Raw genomic sequence first — 20,358 nt, forward strand, 5'->3', positions numbered from 1 at the left:
ATATATATATATATATATATATATATATATATATATAAAGTGTTGAGTATACAATCATTTAACCTTTATTTAACCAGGTAATCAGAGGGATTTGTCCCCTAAATAATAATCAGGGCATATAAGACCCAAAAATTATTGATGCAAGAATGCTGCAGTAAATGGTTCATTTATGGTCACAAGATGGAATAGTGCCTTTGTCTTGCCTTTGGCTCTTTAATTACGCTGTGAGTGCCATGGAGTGCTTTTACAGGATACATACTAAAAGCTTTACAGACAAGAAATATGCAGGTTGTCCATACATCAGATTCTATTATGAGTGCAGACTCTATAAGAGGCATGTTGTGCATAGGTTAATTATTGATCATAGAACTCAGAGCAGGTCGAATCAGAGTGGATGTTGTTTTATTTAACAGCTGTGTGGACATACACAGCATACATTATTCGATACTCTATTCTCATGTTGATATCTAATGAGCATGTTTAAAGCAAAGGGACTGCCCTTTGCTTAAATAAAGATTTCCACTATTAACAGGCAACTCAGACTTTCAGCCTGAAAAGACTGCATCTGATTGTTGTTTAAATTTCAAAGTCCTACACGAGGATGTTATCATGTGGCTACAACGAACGAGAAACTGCAATGTTATTGTTACAGCTATCGAATGATATGCATCTTTGAACATGCCAGATTAATTCACTCTTCATTTATTTTCAGTTATACATAGTAGTTCTGACACCATAAACCATTAAATGAGTTGCTGTTGGAAACGTAACAAGTAAATCCAATGGGTTTAGGGTTATGTGAGCCATGAGGGGAAAAAATATAGATCTTTCTTTGTTCCAAAGGTTAGTGTTCAAAAGAAACTATTTATATTGATCTTATATATATATATATATATTGGTCAGAAATGCATCATGGTGCATTGATACTGAAAATCGATTTAAAAAATGGGCAAAACAGAAAGATTCAATCTCTCTAGTCATGAAAAGTGACATCTTTAATATTAGATTCATACTTTCATCTCTCGTTTTATATATGCTGTGTATTCATGGAAATCGAGTATAGTGTAATGCAAATGAGTTGGGCGCCAGAGACACATCCACTCCACAGATTCCTTCCGAACACCACTTTTACTATTTCCATTTCCACTTTCTAATTTCTCATTGATCAAAACATGAAGGATGCAAATATGAGGAATTTGCTTGAAAAAATAAACCAATCCTCTTGGAGTTCAGAGATCACTGTCAGAGGAAAACACAGCCACTGCCCACAAACTCATTTTTCCGGGCTCTTTGAGCTCGTAGATTTAATATCCTGCTGCAAATTATACTTGTATGATTTAAGTGGCATTTTCTAAAAGGCAGCGTGGCTGTGAGAAGATGATCTTTTTTTTGAGACATCTGCCTTAGGGGAAAACATGCTGATCACTCCAGATGTCTGTTAGCTTTGAGGTTTGTACAGTGGGTGGCATTTGTAATGAATACATATAATATACAGTTCCTGATATCACTATCTGTTTACAGCCCTATATTCCTTTGCTGCACTAACATATATTAGTAGAATACTGTTCATCTCTAATGCCCTGTAATGGCTGTCTGTCAGGTTCTCTGTGCTTTGTGATAAACTTTGTGTTAATAATAAAATTTACTGTGTAGCAGCAGGGTTGAATTGTAGTGTCAGTAGTAATACTTTTAAATGAGACTTTTTCTTTCAGTTGAAGTGTTTACATTGATTCTGATTTGAAGTTTTTAGTCAAGTTTCTTCTTAATTTAACAAGATAACCTGCATTGTGATGTTAAGAATGATATCCAATCATCAGACATTATAAGCATGTTTTATTGAAATCAGGCTGTTCCTTAATATCTCCAGTGCAATCCTATTGGACGTTCTGTAACACTTGCCTGAGTTAGCACCAAGGTGAGGCGGAGCATATAGTAATATAAATTGGAATGCCTGTATTTCACAAAGTTCTACCCATCCTCAGCCTCTTGAATGTTAGTTTTTAATTATTTTGTGACTAATCTTATATTTACAGCTACCAATAAGAGTGTAGAACTTGTATCTGTTTTTCTCACTGTATAAATACATTCTACACATTTTCTCTTTAAATCAGCACAGATATATTTGGGTATGGTTATAGGAATATGGTTATATTTTGAACACCTGAATACTGGGATGTATTTTTTACTCATATGCACAGAATAAACCCATGAGACATGTTTTTGATTTACTTTCAAGTCTATATCCTAATGGCATCTTTTATTAGGCTGAAATTTTAGTGCTTAAGAGCCACTGTTAAGTAAAATGTATATGTTTGTGTGCTTTGTAAATACCCTAGATTGCATCTTATTGGTAAATCTACAATAGTACTCTTGACAACAGCACCAAACACACAAGCAGAAGGAGAGCTTGTGCTATCTTAAAAGGCAACTTGTGTTTTTTAGCCCCCATTGCATTGTGTTATAATGCAAAACCATTTCATTTTAAATTACCATTCAACATTTCTGACACTGCCATTGGTGTTATCTTGTATAGTGTGTTAATTAGCGGTGATAAGCCAAGTGTTTCCTCTGTTATTTCAGCTGTCATTCAGCACATGCCAGTAGAAATGTGCAGGATTTGGTTAATCAACAGAATGCTTGTCATCTGCTGAGAATTGTAGGTAAGTTGGCAAGCGTGTTGTTTTAGGCAGACATTGAAGAATTGTGTGTTCTGTGGAGGTTACAGCGTGATGGAGTGCCTATTGTTATCAGATATCCTTTAGGAGAGGCTTGGCTGTGTTTTTGTGTATCTCAAGGTCTTGCATCATTGTATGGAGTGTTTCAGGGGCTTAAAAAGATAACTAGCATCATTTGGCAAAAGTGGACTTAACAGGGTCAATCTACAAGCCCTGGATTGCATTTGGGGTTTCTTCGACTATTATGTCTTTGATTGGTAATTTGGTTTAAAGGAATAGTTCACCCAAAAATGAACATTTTCAGAAAATGTACTCACCCTCAGGCCATCCTATGAGTTTGTTTTTCTTTGGAAAAGATTTGGAGAAATTTAGGATTACATAACTTGGTCACCAATGGATCCTCTGAAGTGAATGGGTGCCGTCAGAATGAGAGTCCAAACAGCTGGTAAAAACATCACAATAATCCACAACCCGACTCCAGTCCATCACTTAATGACTTGTGAAGCAAAAAGCTGCATGTTTGTAAAAAAACAAAAACATCATTAATTGATCACTGCTTCTGGCCAATATGTGAGTACATAATCCATAATAACGCTGACATATTTGTTTAGGTCTGTTTTTGACTCTTTTCGATTGCAGACGGCGCTTGATCTGTGCATATTTCTCTCCTGATTCAGACAAGGCAACTTTTTTACAGAAGAAAGCAAAATTACTGATAGAGGACTCTATTTGATCTAGTAACAGTGGTTTATTTATTACAAACATTCAGCTTTTTGCTTCACAATACATTAATGATGGACTGGAGTCATATGGATTACTTGTGGATTCTTGTGGTGTTTTTATCAGCTGTCTGACATCTCATTCTGACGGCACTCATTCACTGCAGAGGATCCATTGTGAGCACATAATGTACTGCTACACTGCTACAGGCCTAAGGGGGAGTGAATGTTCAGCAAATTTTTTGTTTTTGGGTGAACTATTCCTTAAAGGTAAACTGCAGATTGTAGAAACTTAACTTACTTTGTTTTTCATCCAACTTTGTACTGATTAAAAACTCAATAAGAAATAATAACAGTAAGCTGTTAATTATTTTCATGTTATATCATGGCTGATAAATGGCCATTATTAAAGTTCTATTATTTTGTATAAATATAAATAAATGTAATATTTAGCACTAAAAACAAAAATTAATCATTTTAAATGCAGCAGTGAATTGTCACAACATTATAATGCACAGTACAGTATGAAAACTGTATATTCATTTTTGCCATTTACTTAACTTTTAACAGTGTTGTTAGTGTTTTTAAAGTTTGCGTAAGCGCTAGATGACAGCAAAAACAATCTAAATGTAAAAATTGAGGAAATGAACAATTAAATCTCCAATATCGATCTGTATAGATAAATTAACAAAAAACACACACGTCTTCAAGCACTTTTTGCAGGTGACAGTCATATAATGTATCCCTTTTAAATATGTTTTTCCAGATAAGAAACAGCTGCATTGTGTATAGGAATCAGCTTGATTGAAATTGCCAAGCACTATGCCAGTTGCCTTTCATGCATATTTGTATTAAATCATAATTACACATTTAGAGGATCTACAGTGATAAATGGGTGCGATATATGACCAGCATAAGCAATGCTCTCCTTGCACAAAATCATTTTGTACTTCCTTCTCTCTTGCAAATTATTTCTGGCAGAGTTTTGTGAATAATGTATCCCAGTGGCCTAATGACAGCACACACAAACAGGCAGAAACACACACACAACCCTCAAACTAAACTGTTAATGCAGTCTGAGCACTAGTTTGAATAGATGAGACTGAGGATTTACATATCATCCAAATCTGGCAGATCCGTTAGTTCTGTGGCTGGGAATAGAGACTCTAGAAGTGCGTTTAGTGTGTCTCCAGAGAACTGAACGCAGAACGGCGTCATACTTCCTTATTGGACTAGATCTCTGGCTTATTTTATGTGAATGTTTATTTTTAGTATGTACTATTCTCTCACATTCTCAGCAAATTTCACCTCTCTCAGCCAAAAGGCATGTTGATCCCTAGATACTACTATTCTTGCAGTAATGAGCCCATTAATTAACAGGCAGATAAATGGGATTTTCTCAAATGTATCTATAAGATGTGAAATAAAAAGCAATTCATGAGATGGAAATAAGTCGCTGCAAGCAGTGGACGAAATTCAGGAGGAATTTACTGTGGAAGCAGTACAGAAGGGTGCTGCCATTAGTGGTGGAAAGAGTACTAAGAATTTGTACTTAAGTAAAAGTATTGCTACTTAAGGAATAATTTACTAGAGTACAAGTAAAAGTACTGAAAATAATATGACTCAAGTAAGAGTAAAAAAGTAGTTTACTGAAAAACTACTCAAGTTACTGCGTTACAAAGTACTTTAGTATTATTTTTCTATTTTTACTCAAAATGAGACGATGTGAGCATTATGGAGCAGGGTTAACCCTAACCCTAACACCCATGTACTGTAATGTCTGTTTCACAAGTGAGACCCAGGAAATCCCATATATGGACAAATGCATGATATCACTACAGCTGAATAACATGCAGATAGAGATGCTTTGACTGATGAAAAGTGGAAGACAATAAACACAATTGCAATGCAACACTAATTGACTTCACAGCTTGTATCACAGTAAAGATTTTTATTAAAAATATTTTCTGTCTCACTGTGATAAGAAGCAACATGGAACCACAGAAGCTAACTGTTTCAAACACAACTGATGTTATATAGTGATTTTGGAGCAAAATATGATATTAGTCTCATAAATTGTCATGCTTGACGCTATGTTAAGCAAACATACTACCTATCCCTGTTGACAGGAGGAGCAACTGTTTTATAACTAATTTTGAAAAGTACATTCACTTATAAGATTAGGTGGTTGTTTTTAAGGAGGGCAAAATCAAAGAAGGGTAAGTGAGGGTTTAAAAGAAAAGAAAGGGTTTAAAACAATGTGAATTGAAATGTGCCAGTAAAAAATAATGTGGGTAAGGTTGGGCATCGTTTAATTGTTATGATTTTGATTCTTGTCAATTCCTAATGGAGGGAGTTGAAAATCCGTGTTGCCCAGTGACAGCCCCAAAACATTACTGCTCTAGAGTAGATCTGCATGGAGGAATGGGCCAAAATACCAGCAACAGTGTGTGACAACCTTGTGAAGACTTACAGAAAACGTTTGACCTCTGTCATTGCCAACAAAGGGTATATAACAAAGTATTGAGATGAAATTTTGTTATTGACCAAATACTTATTTTCCACCATAATTTGCAAATAAATTCTTTAAAAATCCTACAATATGATTTTCTGGATTTTTTTTTTCTCATTTTGTCTCTCAGTTGAGGTATACCTATGATGAAAATTACAGGCCTCTCTCATCTTTTTAAGTGGGAGAACTTGCACAATTGGTGGCTGACTAAATACTTTTTTTCCCCATTGTATATAATAAATAAAGAATAAAAAATCTTATATATCATTCACATTTATTCTAAATCTTATTGTAAAATATTTCCTTGTTAGCTGAATACTATGAATGAAAATCAACAGGCTAAAGAACACTTACACAAGGATCTGTGCAGCAGAGAAAACAGCACACGAGTCTTCTTGACTTGAATGGTTTAAAATCACATTGAAGTGTAGTTTGTAATAATAACAAAGGTGGACTCCAGGCACATTATCAGTAGGACAAAAAAAAAGAGCATTTTATTTAACATTTTAACTCATACCTAGGCTTGGGAGTCCAAAATCTATTCCAGTTCTGGAATAGGATGCTTTTAAGCACAATTATCTAGTTGTTATAAAATTTTGATTCCTCTTATCGATTCCTTTGTGCACATTTTAATGACTTTAAACAATTCAAGCATAAGCAGACTCATGCACTGTTTTCTGTACTGCAAACATAGGGGCATAGCCATCATTTCAGAAATGAGGGGGACAGAAATGTAAATAAAAAATAAAATTTTGGCTTACGTCTAATTGACAGGCTTTATTTTTTCTTATGTATTTTAATTAGATAACAAATCAAATACACTGCTGGATGATAACCAATGATTTGTATTCTATAATAATTTTTCTGTATTTTCCTAATGACAATTTTAGAATTGGTTTATACAAACACATAAGGCAGAATAGATTCTATACTGTATTAAATGTCAATTAGCACTGCATTATTCATATACTATATTTATTACCTGGAAATTACATAAAATTACCTTTTTTTTAGCTACAGCAATAGAGTGGGGGAACTATTGACGTCACTTTGTAGGCGGATTGGCTGTTAGCATGACACTGGTTTTTCCATAGGCTTTTGGCTTATCTAAAAAAATAAGCTCTGTGTTCAACCATAGTTCATTAAACTTACACATTTTGTCCATCAAGATAATCTTCACAAAATAATATAACTTCAGACGAATCCAGTCGGAGTTATATTAAAAATGGTCTTTGATCTTTCAAGCTGTTTCATGGTACTCAGCGGGTGTTGCATGCATCAGTCCAAAAGCAGTTAAATAAAATGCGCCCATCCATAAAACAAAAAAGGGGCTCACACGGCTCCGGGGGGTGAACAAAGGCCTTCTGTAGTGAATTGATATGTTTTTGTAAGAAAAATATCCATATTCAAAACGTAATAATCACTTTAATGTAGCTTGCGCTCACTGTTGTACACTGGAAGCAGTTCCGGGCGGATGACATATGAGGTCAGAGCTGCGTATGCGCTAGTGACTCTCGTGAAAACCAACGTTTGCTAACAGGAGCAAAGGAAGCAAAGTTTCCTTACTTTAGCAAAGGAAAACCAGTCTCCTCTTGGCTTATATCGGAATCCTCCGACATTCTTCTTTACATATCCTCGTTTTGTACTTCTAATTAGTGACCGTTGTTTTGTTTTGATCTCTCCCCTGCGCTTCCGCGTTCGCCACATCTGAGTGGCTCATGCGCAAAGCTGACCTCATACATCATTACCCCGGAACTGCTTCCAGTGTACAACAGTGAGCGCAAGCTACATGAAAGTGATTATTACGTTTTGAATATGGATATTTTTCTTACAAAAACGCATCGATTCGCTACAGAAGGTCTTTGTTCACCCCCCGGAGCCGTGAGAGACACTTTTTTTATGGATGGGTGCATTTTATTTAACTGATTTTGGACAGATGCATGCAACACCCGCTGAGTACCATGAAACAGCTTGAAAGATCAAAGACCATTTTTTATATAAATCCGACTGGATTCGTCTGAAAGAAGAAAGTCATATACACCTAGGATGACTCTGGGGTGAGTTTTTTTATTTATTTTTTTTATTTAACGTAGAGTTAGTTCTGGCAGGTCACGTTAGTCAAGCTTGCATCAGCTGACTCTCAGCTGATCCCCATCAACCTATGGGAATACGACACCCATCTAAGTATTCATATATAAGGTCCCACAGTAGTATCAGCAGTTTTCGCATTGCTCAATAGCTAATTACCCTCCTCCATCCCCAACTCCTCCTCTGTCAGTCGGGATTCAGCCTTCTGATTCTCCTTTGAATCAGACTAATTCTAAAATGTGTACATAACATTATTGAACTTTAACGATATCTGCAATACATTTATGTTGGTTCCGTTCTGTTTTCCCTGGTGGGGTTATCGATGCTCTCCCTGCTCTCATCCATGCTAGGCTGCATGGATGCGCAGGGAGTTCTTGCCCAGAACGGAACCATAGCGCCAATCCAAACTGTATGCTAATTGTCAATCATCTTTGACGATAGTGGTCCTGACAGAAATTAGAGTTTAGCGCTCTGTAAGGTTTATATCGTCTCGTTTTGGATATGAATAAATCATCCGGTCATACATAGACTACCTTGTTTCTTCGCCCATGTGTACACACATCCAAAGCACACACATAGAAAAAGTTATTTAAAATGCATCTGATTGACAGATAAATCATGGTTGATCTATCAGCCAGATGCAGGTAAAAATGCATGCGCTCTTATTTCAGTTTTGTTGTTAATGTTGAGGTTATTTTAGCTTCGTACATTTAGTTTAACTGCACTGTTAAAGAGGGCGATTTTTACCATTCAACTGAACTATGTGCATGTATTTTAGACACTTACATTGTTCTTGCTCCATCCATGCAATAACTGCATCCTTCTATCAACCGAGTTTCTATTTACTTATACTGCTGTGTGCTCTGATAATATCAACGGTATGACCCATTTCAGGATCTGACAAAATTACTATTTAAAATCAGAGCATAGCTCACATTGACTAAAATATTGAAACGCTAATGATGCTGATTCAAAATGACAAAACTGGTGATTGACACACTGTTGCTGTAACGGGGCTGACGAGACGTGAGACGTGTGGATCCATCTGCAAGCTTTTATTAAAGAGACGTGGTAAACCGGCAGGGTCAAACAATGGCAAACAGGTATATGGTGGGCAAAACACAAGAATAGTCCTAGGGCTAGCGTAGGTCACCGATCGGCAGACAGAATCACAGGGGCGAGACGAGAGGGAAAAATCCAGGAAAACAGGCAAAGATCAGATACCGCAGAAACAGGCAAGGCAAAACAAGGAAAACACGGAGACTCGGAAAGGGGTACAGGCTAAACAATACTCAGCAGAGAAAGGTGGTTAGAGTGGGTGTTATATAGTGAGTGAGGTGATTAGAAACAGCTGTGTGCAATGAGTGCAAATCAGTGCAGTGTGCAAATCGTGCAAGGAATGATGGGATATGTAGTCTGCGGTGCTATGCAACAGTTTGAGTTGTGCGAGAATAAACGGAAGTCCATGGACCAAATTCGTGACACAGGTGGAACGATTTGTTGCTAAAAGTTGCTAAGTGACGCTGTGACGTCACGGCGTGATGACGTCATTACGTAATCGCAACGCAAAACTGCATCTTTATGTAATATACAGAAAACACAATGAGTTTTCTCAAATTGACTGGCCACCTCAGCAAAAACATTATTTAAAATGTTAATTTAGATTTGTTTGAAAAAAGTAATATACGTGTAGTGGGCTATTTGTAAAAGTAATACAAACACAAGACCTTTTTGATCAGATATTTTTATTTTTAAATATAACACTGATATTGAACAGTTACATTCTTTTGAACAATCACAGTTTATGTAGGCTATTTTCTTTTTTACTTTGTTGAAATTAACAATTAACAACAATTAAACAACAATTAAACCACTGTATTGGTAGTTAATATGCTACCTAAATGAACAACAATTGTACATGTTAATAACAAGGTATCAGTAAATGAACAATTATATCAAACAATTGTAGCTAGCATTTTAACTTGAATGTGATATAATGTGTCTGTTGCTAGGCATCACTTAGGATGGTGGTTCTTCTTGTCTGGTTAGCTGTTCAGTGTTTTCTCTGGCACTTTTTTCATTCACAATGCAGTGTACACTGCCATTGATTCCACTAGTTACAGAAACTCCATTCTTTGATGATTCATAGATTAGCAAGCAAATCATCTTCATCTTCACTGTCCAGGTGCTCTGTCAATGAGCTGGTATCAGCAGAAGAGGATGGAATGGCTTTAAAACTGTATGTTGCAGTGGTGCCAAACTGTTGTAGAACGTCATTGGGTAGTTTATGCTGGTAACAAGTATCACCAGCCAGCTTCAGTCCATACCGCACAAGGAGTATGGAGTTAAGAGCGTGACAGTCCATTTCTTAACTTTGACTTGACCACACTCATTTGGCTGAACAGCCGTTCAACCTCTGTATTTGAGTGTGGCAAGGAGAGGACAGCCAGTGCAGCTTTGCACAGTTCTTCGAATGGTTTTGACCCGGAAGCGTCTGTGTAGTTATACACTTCGCTCCAAAACTCAATGGTATTTTTCAGTTGATTCCCACCTCAACAAATGTATGTTTCTCCATTGGTAAACAATTTGGTCAATTGTCTGGGGCTGGTACCCCAGTAACTCAGCTACATTTATCATTTCAGTGTTGCTTTTATTGTGCTTAATTGTTTCCTTAACACTGAACAGAGCCATGTTTCGTAATATTTCGAGATTGTCTGGGAGCCTTGCTTGCAGCTCCTTGCTTAGAGCAACAACATAGTTGATGCATCGTTTCCGAATGACCTTTTCATCCTCTGGAGCAAGACTGAGTTGGGACATTTTGCTTTCAAAAAGGTACCCAAGATATGGTGCTGGACTGAGATGACCCTCAATGGCATCCTTCAGGACATCAATCTTTGCCATAGGATTGACTACTCTGCTGCAAACTGATGATAAGAGGTGAACCAGATTGTCCAAAAGCTTGACAGGATCTGTATGTTCACCCTCGAATGACTTCACTGCAACTTGTACTTCGGACAGGATTGATTTTAAGAATGTAAGGTAGACATAGTTGTGACGTGACATGTGTGGCCAAGTATGGTGACCTATACTCGGAATTAGTGCTCTGCATTTATCCCATCCAAAGTGCACACACACACAGCAGTGAACACACACACCGTGAACACACACCCAGAACAGTGGCCAGCCATTTTTTGCTGCGCCCGGGGAGCAATTGGGGGTCCAGTGCCTTGCTCAAGGTCACCTCAGTTGTGGTATTGAAGGTGGAGAGTCGAGACTGCCAGTACGAGACTCGAACCCACAACCTTGGGTTACGAGTCCAACTCTTTAACCATTAGGCCACGACTTGGTCTTGTCCATGTACATGGCATGGAGCACATCTGCCATGTAGCAATGCTCACTGGTCTTGGTCAACTCAAAGTGGAGTTTCAGTTCTTCCCATTGGTCCAATATACGTGTTACCGCAGGCTCAATTGATAGCCAACGTGTGGCACACACTTTGGTGATCTGCAGGGGTTTCTGACCACAATTAATGGTGGCATACATTGCTTTGTATGCCTCTCGCCGTTTTGGGGAAATCGAAAACCTGTTGTAGGTTTCCCTGATTAAGTATTCAACACATCTATGTCACGGTTCATGGGTTCACTGACCCATTTTCGCTCGTTGATTTGTGAGCACAGATCTGCGCTCGTTTCTACGTTAGATTGATAAATGAGGCCCATTGTCTTTAGCCTTGCAGTTTGTGTTTCTACAGCGATCTTAAGAATTTATGCTCATCTTGAATTAAGTCTGCAGTCACTACTGCTCTTTAGATTTGAGTCCCTTTTCAAAAGTTGCTAAAAGTAGCCAAATAAATGTTAAAAATGGCAAAATTTGTTGCTAGGTGCTTTTTGAAAAAAAGTTGCTAGGGTAGTCTGAAAAGTTGCTAAACTTTGGCAACACTGGATTGACAGTCAAAGCAAACCGCGGTTTGAACGGCCAGCCCCCGCAGCTGAACTGGAAGTTTTTATTGGTTTTGCACCCGAGTCAGACCTGTCTGTTATTGGCTGAAGCGCAGGGCTCCACACTCTCCATCCGTTTCTCCATCGGCACCTTCTTTGTCCTATTTTTATTTTTTTTGTACTTTGTACTTTTGGTGAAAAACAAATGTAGCGAAGTTGAATACTTTAGTTTTATTCTACTCAAGTAAAAGTAAAAGTACCACAAATAATTATACTCAAGAAAGTAGAAAAAATGTACTCAAGTACTGTAATGAAATTATTTCTAATTAGTTACTTTCCACATCTAGCTGCCATATTCTGTTCATGGCACTGCTGTTGGCATTAGTGTAGAATCCCAGAATTCCCTACAGAATGGCATTTTTTGATCATCTTTACAAGGATATCTTCTTATAAACATACAGAAACTACTGACTTTGCAGCAAATCTCCACAACTAATTCCATCACAGCACTGTTTGTTGTTAAGCGATCACAGCTTATTAATTAGCCTGATTACAGAACTGGTGGGAGTATGGACACACTGATATGTTCACAGCCAAAAATCACAACCGAGAAAAGAAGCGACTGCAAGTGTGCTGAGACAGTCGCAAAAATGCAGAAACTTTTATCAGAATCAGAATTAGCTTTATTCGCCAGGTGTGCGCAAACACACAAGGAATTTGTTGTTTTTTATGGCATACAAAGTAAAACTATGTCCAAACAGACACATATTAATGCGATTACATGAACAGAAAAAAAAACTAAAGTCTTGAGATGATAATGGAAAAGACTTTCTATTGTTCCATTAAAAGCATTTTTGTTTTGTATTTAATAAACACTCTTATATAAAATTAAGGTATGTCAAATGCCTGTAAGCTCTCTTTAAAATGTTGTTTTTGGCCTACACATATCTTGACCTACCTTGAAGTGCGTCTTGATCTTTTTGACTTTATCCAGCATTTAACATCATACAACAGTGTCATCATTTTGATATAATCTGTTGAACTGATATTAAATTCATTCATTCATTCATTCATTCATTCATTCATTTTTAACAGCATAATGGGAAAACAACTAAACAGTCTAGTTCCATCTTTTCAATTTTTACAAACTAGCTAGACAGCTTAATTTAAGCTATATTTTTAACCCTGTTACTTTTGTCCTGTTACCCTTTTTCTGTAATTGTTTAATTGATCGATTGATTCATTCATTCATTCATTTGTTTGCTCATTTACTTTATACATTTGGCCTATTGACCCCTGGTTTCACAGACCAGTCTCAGTCTTAAGTCTAGTCCCAGACTAAAATGCATGATTTGAGCTTAAACTAAAAGAAACATGCACTGACTGATTTTAAAGGATGTCAGTGCCTTTGTTTTGTCTCATATATTGCTATCAAGGTTACAAAAATTGCAAACCTAGCATAATATTAATAAAAAATAAAACCTCATATTCTTAATTTGCCACCTCGTGGTTGGCAGTCCACGCTTTCTAAATGTCAAGCACTTACTTTTGCTCACCGTTCATAGAAAATAACACAAACAAATCCTTTTTTTTGTTGATAATTTCAGGCCCTGATTTGTGCAGTATTTGTGGAAAGTGTAGCAGGTTTCAGGCTGATGTGTAGTTACAGTAGATGTGTGCAGTCATTAACAGTATTGCATGTCTAATTATTATATCCGGTAGTGCAGTAGAGAGAGTGTCCTTAGAGTAAATGACTTGTTTAAGAAGTGCTTTGATTTTTCTTCCCCCTCCTCAGTTTCACATCTGACTTCTCCAGATAATTTGACACTTTTTTTTATCCGTCATGTTTCTGTTGCTTGTTTCCATCGAGTGGATTAGAAGTTATGATATGTGAAAGATGCTTGAAATGTGCATAATCTTCCAATTAAAGTCATTTAAATGCAGTTATAATTCATCCTAATGTTTTGTTCCTGTTGTTTTAATTATTTTTTAATTTTTGGGAAGGTTACTGCTTTATGTGCTGCACTGAGTAAGTCTTGAAGTGTCAAGGTAGTGTTTGTTTGTGTTCATTAACAGTGTCCAACAGAGCATGCAGATAGCTCTCATGTGCATGTGGAACAAGAACAACTTGTGAAATTTAGATGAACTCTGACAGCAAGCAGCAGTCTGTAATTATACCTCTCAACATTGTGTTCTATCATAATCATTTTCTCCGTTTATGTATTTTGGTGTGCCATCTCCTTCCTTGCCATCATCACTGTGGTTTTTGGCACCTTTGCGCTGTCAGAATGAAAAATTAATGTGAAATTTCGTTTCCTGTTTCCAAATGCATCCATTACCTCGGTATGGGGGTACCACCTTTTCAGAATTCTCTTCAGAAAAGAAACCTTGGCTGAACTGTGGAAGAGCCAGTCTCACGTCCAGTCTCACGTCCAGTCTCACGTCCCTCACAAAAGAGAGAGCTCATTTGTGTCTTTCACTCTCAGTGACTTGTTAGTGATTCTGCATTCGGTCCATAGCTTTAAGGTCCAGAGCCTCGGCCACTGCTGCAGGGGAGAGATGAGAAGCTTCAAAATGGTTATGCAGATGGACGGGAAACTCCCCATGCCCATGTGGATTTGCAGTTGGGTCGACCAGCGTGGAGACATAGTCAATCAGACAGGAAATGCAGATGATTCAGTGGCAGTGTTGAGCTCATAGCCTCATAATGTTGGTTTGATTGTAGTCTTTTGCATAAAGTGCTCCACATTGCAGCTCATGCTGCTCAAGAACTGACTACTTAGAATGGAACAGACTATCTGACTAAAAATCTGTGCTATACTTTTCAAAAGTGTGGGGTCGGAAAGATGTGTTAATATTTTTTAAAGAAGTCTCTTATGCTCATCAAGGCTGCATTTATTTGATAAAAAATACAGTAAAAACAGTAACATTGTGAAATATTACAATTTAAATAACATTTGAATATGGTAATATAATAATATATACTGTAATGTATATATCAATTTATATAATACACATAATAAAAGATTATAATCTATTATTATTAATACATTTTAGAATATAATTTATTCCTGTGATGGCAAAGCTGAATTCTCAGAAGCCATTTCTCCAGTCACATTATCCTTCAGAAAATATTGTAATATGCTGATCTGATGCTCAATAAACATTGAATTCTTATAATCAATGTTGAAAACAATTGTGCGACTTAATTTTTTTTTTTTAATTGTGATTTAATTTTTTTGAGGATTCTTTGGTCAATGGAAAGTTTAAAAAATATATATATAAATATTTTGTAACATTATAAATGTCTTCACTGTCACTTTTTAACAATTTGATGCATCCTTGCTGAATGAAGTATTAATTTCATTTGAAAAAAATCTAACTTTTCCTAAACTTGACCAAAGTGTAACCCTGTTTTTATATAGTCTATGGTGTAACCTCTGTTAGTTTTGTCTTTAAGTGCCATTTAAGGGTGGTTAAAACTGACTGTCACAACAAATGTGTTGAAGAAACAACTTTAAAAAATGATTTTTGTGGTTGTGGTAGTCTCCCAACACCAAAAATTATCCTCAGGTGTCTCTGACCGCATCAACAACAGCTCTGACTGCACTGGAGAACCAGGCCTTATGCTGGGTTCAGACTACACAATATTTTTGTCGGTCACGATAGTCACTGTGTCAGATTACACGATTTTGACTCCTAAAATCTAGTCGTGTCCTGGACAAGAAACATGTCAGGCTACACGTTGCTTCCCAACCATTCATCCCATGCCATCTTTAACGACACACGTGATGTCATCGAGAAGGCGGAACTAGCGACTGACTTCCGAAAACAAGAGTGTAAACATTGCTGAAGCGCTTCCGCTATAGTTCACCAGCATTTTTCTTTCTTTGTTCTGTCGTGGTAGTCCCTCGATGACACATCATACAGGCAGGAGTACTGTTGCCACAGCTCCACAAACCCTTCCTCTATCTCATAATTCCACCTAGCAGCACCATGATCTCTCTTTCGTTTTGCCATGTTTGAAACCTGTGTATGTGTCATAAAGCAAGGCCAGACACAACGGGTAAGTGAAAGACAGGATGGTTTATTGATACAGGATGTGGAGGAGTGGAACGGGTTAGGTTAACCCTTTAGGCGCCAGGTTTTTTTTTTTTAAGGATTTTGACATCAAGATTTCAAAAGCTTGTGGCTTGAAAGGGCTTAAAGATAGAGATCTACTGTAAATTAGAAAAATGTTGCGCATGACCGAAAGTTTATGTGGGGTGTAAATATACTCATCTAATTAGCATATTATGACGTCACCAGGAGTCATCAATTATAGGCCCTCTTGAATGTTATAATATTCATGAAATAATAGATATTTAATTGATGTTTGAACTTATTTGCATGTTTTTTTTTGTCTTTTTATCTTCATTCCAAATGATCAGAAAAGAGGAAACCAACAATAAAATGAAGTTCCTTAACGTAAGTTAGGGAGGAGCGAGCCCATCTAATCTTTCAATCAACAGCCAGAGTATATCAGCAGCTGCTTACCTCTCTCCAGTCGCAGCTGTTCCAGCATCCCTCCACCTCCCCAAAACTCCACCTTCATCTTAGGTACCTTGCCCTTCGTAGTCATCCTATATCAAGTCCCGGGGGGTATATCAGAGCTCGAGTTGAAGCTGCTTCATCGAGGGGACAGCAAGCCAAATAAGTTTACACACAATTTCCTTAAAGATTATATGGGCAAACGAACTCGTTAAACAGGAGAAAGTACTAAATTATTACTATACTATATAGTAGTAAAACGCATGTGAACAGTAGCCTACTTTTTGATCAGTTCATCAGTAATATTCAGGAAATAAAAGATATTGCCCTGCCACCCCCATCCCCGTTGGGCAAAGGGTTGAAATGATCGCAGTAGGGGTTCAATCTTCAACTGGCTGGCAGGAGCCGCCACTGACAGGTCACGTGACCTGCCAGTGGCTGGTGGCAGGTCACGTGACCTGTCAGTGGCTGGCTGGCTGGCAGTATGCCTTAACAAGATCCACTGGCTGATCAGTCAGACAGCCGCAAGAGCGCTCCGAGTTTAACGCGTTCTCTACCACTGTCTCTACAAGGAAATATATTATTTTATGATTATAAATATATTCTTATGGGTCTAGTCTTTTAATTTGTCGACATTTTATAGAGGCTTATTGCAAATAAGGTGCCCAAATGGCCGTGATCTCAACTGCCAGCTGGTTGTCGCTTCCACTGGCGGATCAGTCAGACAACCGCAAGAGCGCTCCGAGTTTAACGCGTTCTCTACCACTCTCTCTACAAGGAAATATATAATTTTATGATTATTAATATATTCTTATGGGTCTAGTCTTTTAATTAGATAACTAGATTGTCGCTTCCACTCGCGGCTCAATCCAGCCAGCCACGACAGTGGCAGCTCCTGCCAGCCAGTTGAAGATTGAACCCCCACTCAATGATCGCTTGTTTGTGCTTCGTGAACACACTCGCCTTGCACGCCGGCACCAGTGCGCTGCAAAGATGTACCGGGAGAAGCGCGATTATTAGACGACCGATCGTCATTTCCAAAAGGCAAATATTCCCCTTCAGAGTCAGAATCGGCGAATAACATTTGCAACACATCCTCACAGTACAACTTTTTATTAGCCATTTGGCGATTTTCTCTAACAAATCTCACATCTTACTCGCACGCTATGAACTGAACTCGAAAACTCACGAAAGCTCACTTGCTCTGCTACTTCCTCGAACACTTTGAATTTGAACGTGACGTAATTTTGGTCTAGAATCGAAGTACTACATGTCTGTCATCTAGTGGTAGGGAATACAAATGAGATATTACACCATGTTAGGAACTACAGTCTATTGGATTCAGTGGTGGAAAGAGTACTGAAAAAATATACTCAAGTAAAAGTACCATTAACTTCCAAAAAATGTAGTGTGAGTAGAGTAAAAGTACTGGTCCAAAAAAAACTACTTGAGTAAGAGTAAAAGAGTAGCCTATTTAAAAGTACTCATGAGTATTGAGTAGTGAGTACTGAGCTGTGGATTCTACCCCCTCATAATAAACGCTGTACACCGCAATTTATACATTTTAAAAACGTTGTACATTCTGTAATTCACATGATCTTGTTTGTCATAAAGAATATCTATCATCCAGCAGTTTTAATTTTGACTGCCAACTCTTTAAAATACATTAAAACATGGAAACAGTATTCAGTTGAAGAAAAGATTAAAGTTATTCTCAGTACAATCATCCCCATTTAAATCATAAAGTTTGAAAAAATTGATTTAAAACCATGTGTCAGGCCACTGAGACAGCATGCTGTTGTTGCACATAAAATATTAATGTTTAGAACAATGCAAATACAAACACCATTAGAAACTCATAGTTCAGCATCACACACCATGATATGGGTTAAAATGAGAGACCATTTCTCTCCAAAACGGTGCCAGTTTTAGTGTTTTGCAATAAAGAAATAAAAATAACTAAACTTGATAATTTGTTACAATTTTAACATAAATGCACATTGTTCTAGAAGGATGGCAAACGTGTGTCCCCCTCCCCCCCACCACCACTTTTAATATCACGTAAATTCGTCCCCCGCTCTTTTTCGGGCAAGTGTGTTTGCATAGAGGTTTTCAAGAGCCAGTGTAAATAAATATAGATTTAAATTCAGAGAGACAGGATAGTCTGTGCATGATTTGATGTTTTATTCGGACCCAGAATAAGGCGAGATGGAGCGCAGAACACTCCATGCAGTGTGTTTCATTCATACTCGAAGCCGGAGGGAGCTCTCGCGCACAAAGTCGTAGGAGGAAGGACAAAATCATCCAGCTATGGCTGTATGAAAACAGTTGTTTTCAGAAAAACAGAAACGTTTGGAAACATGAAGACATTAAACATACGATTGCGACAATATATGGTTTATTTGTGTTTGTCAAGTCATCTCCAGGTAATAAAGTATATGAACAATGCAGTGCTAACTAACATAGCATTTATTACAGTATAGAAACTATTCTGCCTTATTATGTGATAAAAAAAAGTGTTTGTAGTATATAAACAAATCATTATTATTGGTTATTGTCCAGCAGTTATCTGATTTCTAAGCCAATTAAAAGCTAGAAATTAGAGAACAATTAAAGTTGCCTATACACCAGTCAACAGTTTTTGATCAGTAAGATTTTTAATGTTTTTTTAAAGACGTCTCTTCTGTTCACCAAGCCTGCATTTATTTGATCCAAAGTACAGCAAAACAGTAACATTTTGAAATATTTTTTACTAGGCTATTTAAAATAACTGTTTTCTATTTGAATTAATTTTAAAATATAATTTATAGGGATTTCAAAGCTGAATTTTTAGCATCATTACTCCAGTCACACGATCCTTCAGAAATCATTCAAATATTCTGATTTGCTGCTCAAAAAACATTTATTATTATGATGATGTTGAAAACAGCCGAGTATAATTTTTTTCAGGTTTCTTTGAATAGAAACTCCAGAAGAACAGCATTTATTTGAAATATAAATCTTTTGTAACATTATAAATGTCAAAAGTAAACAAGTTCAGCAAGCAACAACGACTTATCCAAGTGACTGCTGCAGAACGCAGAGAGAGACGAGGCAGCGCAGATTGCCAAATTTCAGGCCGTGTAGATAGGCAAGCATATATACAAATCATTTAGTAAGCAGAAATCCAAAATTTACCTTAACATATTAAGTTAGAGGAAGATGCGACAGAATTGATGCTTGAAGAATGCGCTTCCAGCAGCCATGATAAACAGTTGGCGGTTAAAGTTTCCTATGCACAATTTGATTTGAGAAAGTCACGAGACCTTTTACTATCTCTCTAGCCAATCACGTTGATGGATAAAAAATAAAATTAAAATAAGCATGTAACACCACAAACGGAGTAAAAGTACCGATACATCACTTAAAATGTACTCAAGTAAAAGTAAAAGTACACAATTTTTAAACTACTCAAAAAAGTACAATTACTGATAAAAAGTACTTAATTACTGTAACATGAGTATTTGTAATTCTTACTTCACACCCCTGATTGGATTAAGAATGACGTCTTGTCGCAATTTTGGTGCTAAGAGGGTTAAGGCAGGTGAGTGTCAACAGAGTGAATGATTCCAGGGTTCTTATCTGAGTTCTGAGGGGGAGTGTCTGATGCCGGTTTCGTGGAACAGCTTCCAAGGAGTCGTTGGAGGATCGCGGGAGAACCAGAAGGTAAGTCTTTTTAGGAGAAAATCGTATGGAGAGTCCAGAACAGTCCATAGGAGTGAACGGTAGACCGGACAGTGAGTGACTGATGTGTGTGTATTTGTAGTGTGGCTTGATTGGTGACAGCAGGTGATTAGAACTCAGGTGATTATCCTGGCTGGTGACTGCAGTGACTGTGATGAATCCCTGACATTACC

At 37.3% G+C, this 20,358-nt stretch overlaps 1 protein-coding gene across 1 annotated transcript in view; it reads left to right on the forward strand.

Moving 5' to 3' along the window:
* Window positions 1-20,358, forward strand: part of LOC107584109 (serine/threonine-protein phosphatase CPPED1-like) — a 49,868-nt gene that overhangs the window by 23,674 nt on the left and 5,836 nt on the right. Inside the window, 1 exon segment of the mRNA XM_016270552.1 lies at window positions 16,041-16,056. Within this exon segment, the coding sequence (XP_016126038.1) occupies window positions 16,041-16,056 (16 nt within the window).

Source organism: Sinocyclocheilus grahami, unplaced genomic scaffold (genome assembly GCF_001515645.1).
Source record: "Sinocyclocheilus grahami isolate Dianchi unplaced genomic scaffold, SAMN03320097.WGS_v1.1 scaffold57.1, whole genome shotgun sequence".
In the NCBI taxonomy this organism is placed as follows: domain Eukaryota; kingdom Metazoa; phylum Chordata; class Actinopteri; order Cypriniformes; family Cyprinidae; genus Sinocyclocheilus; species Sinocyclocheilus grahami.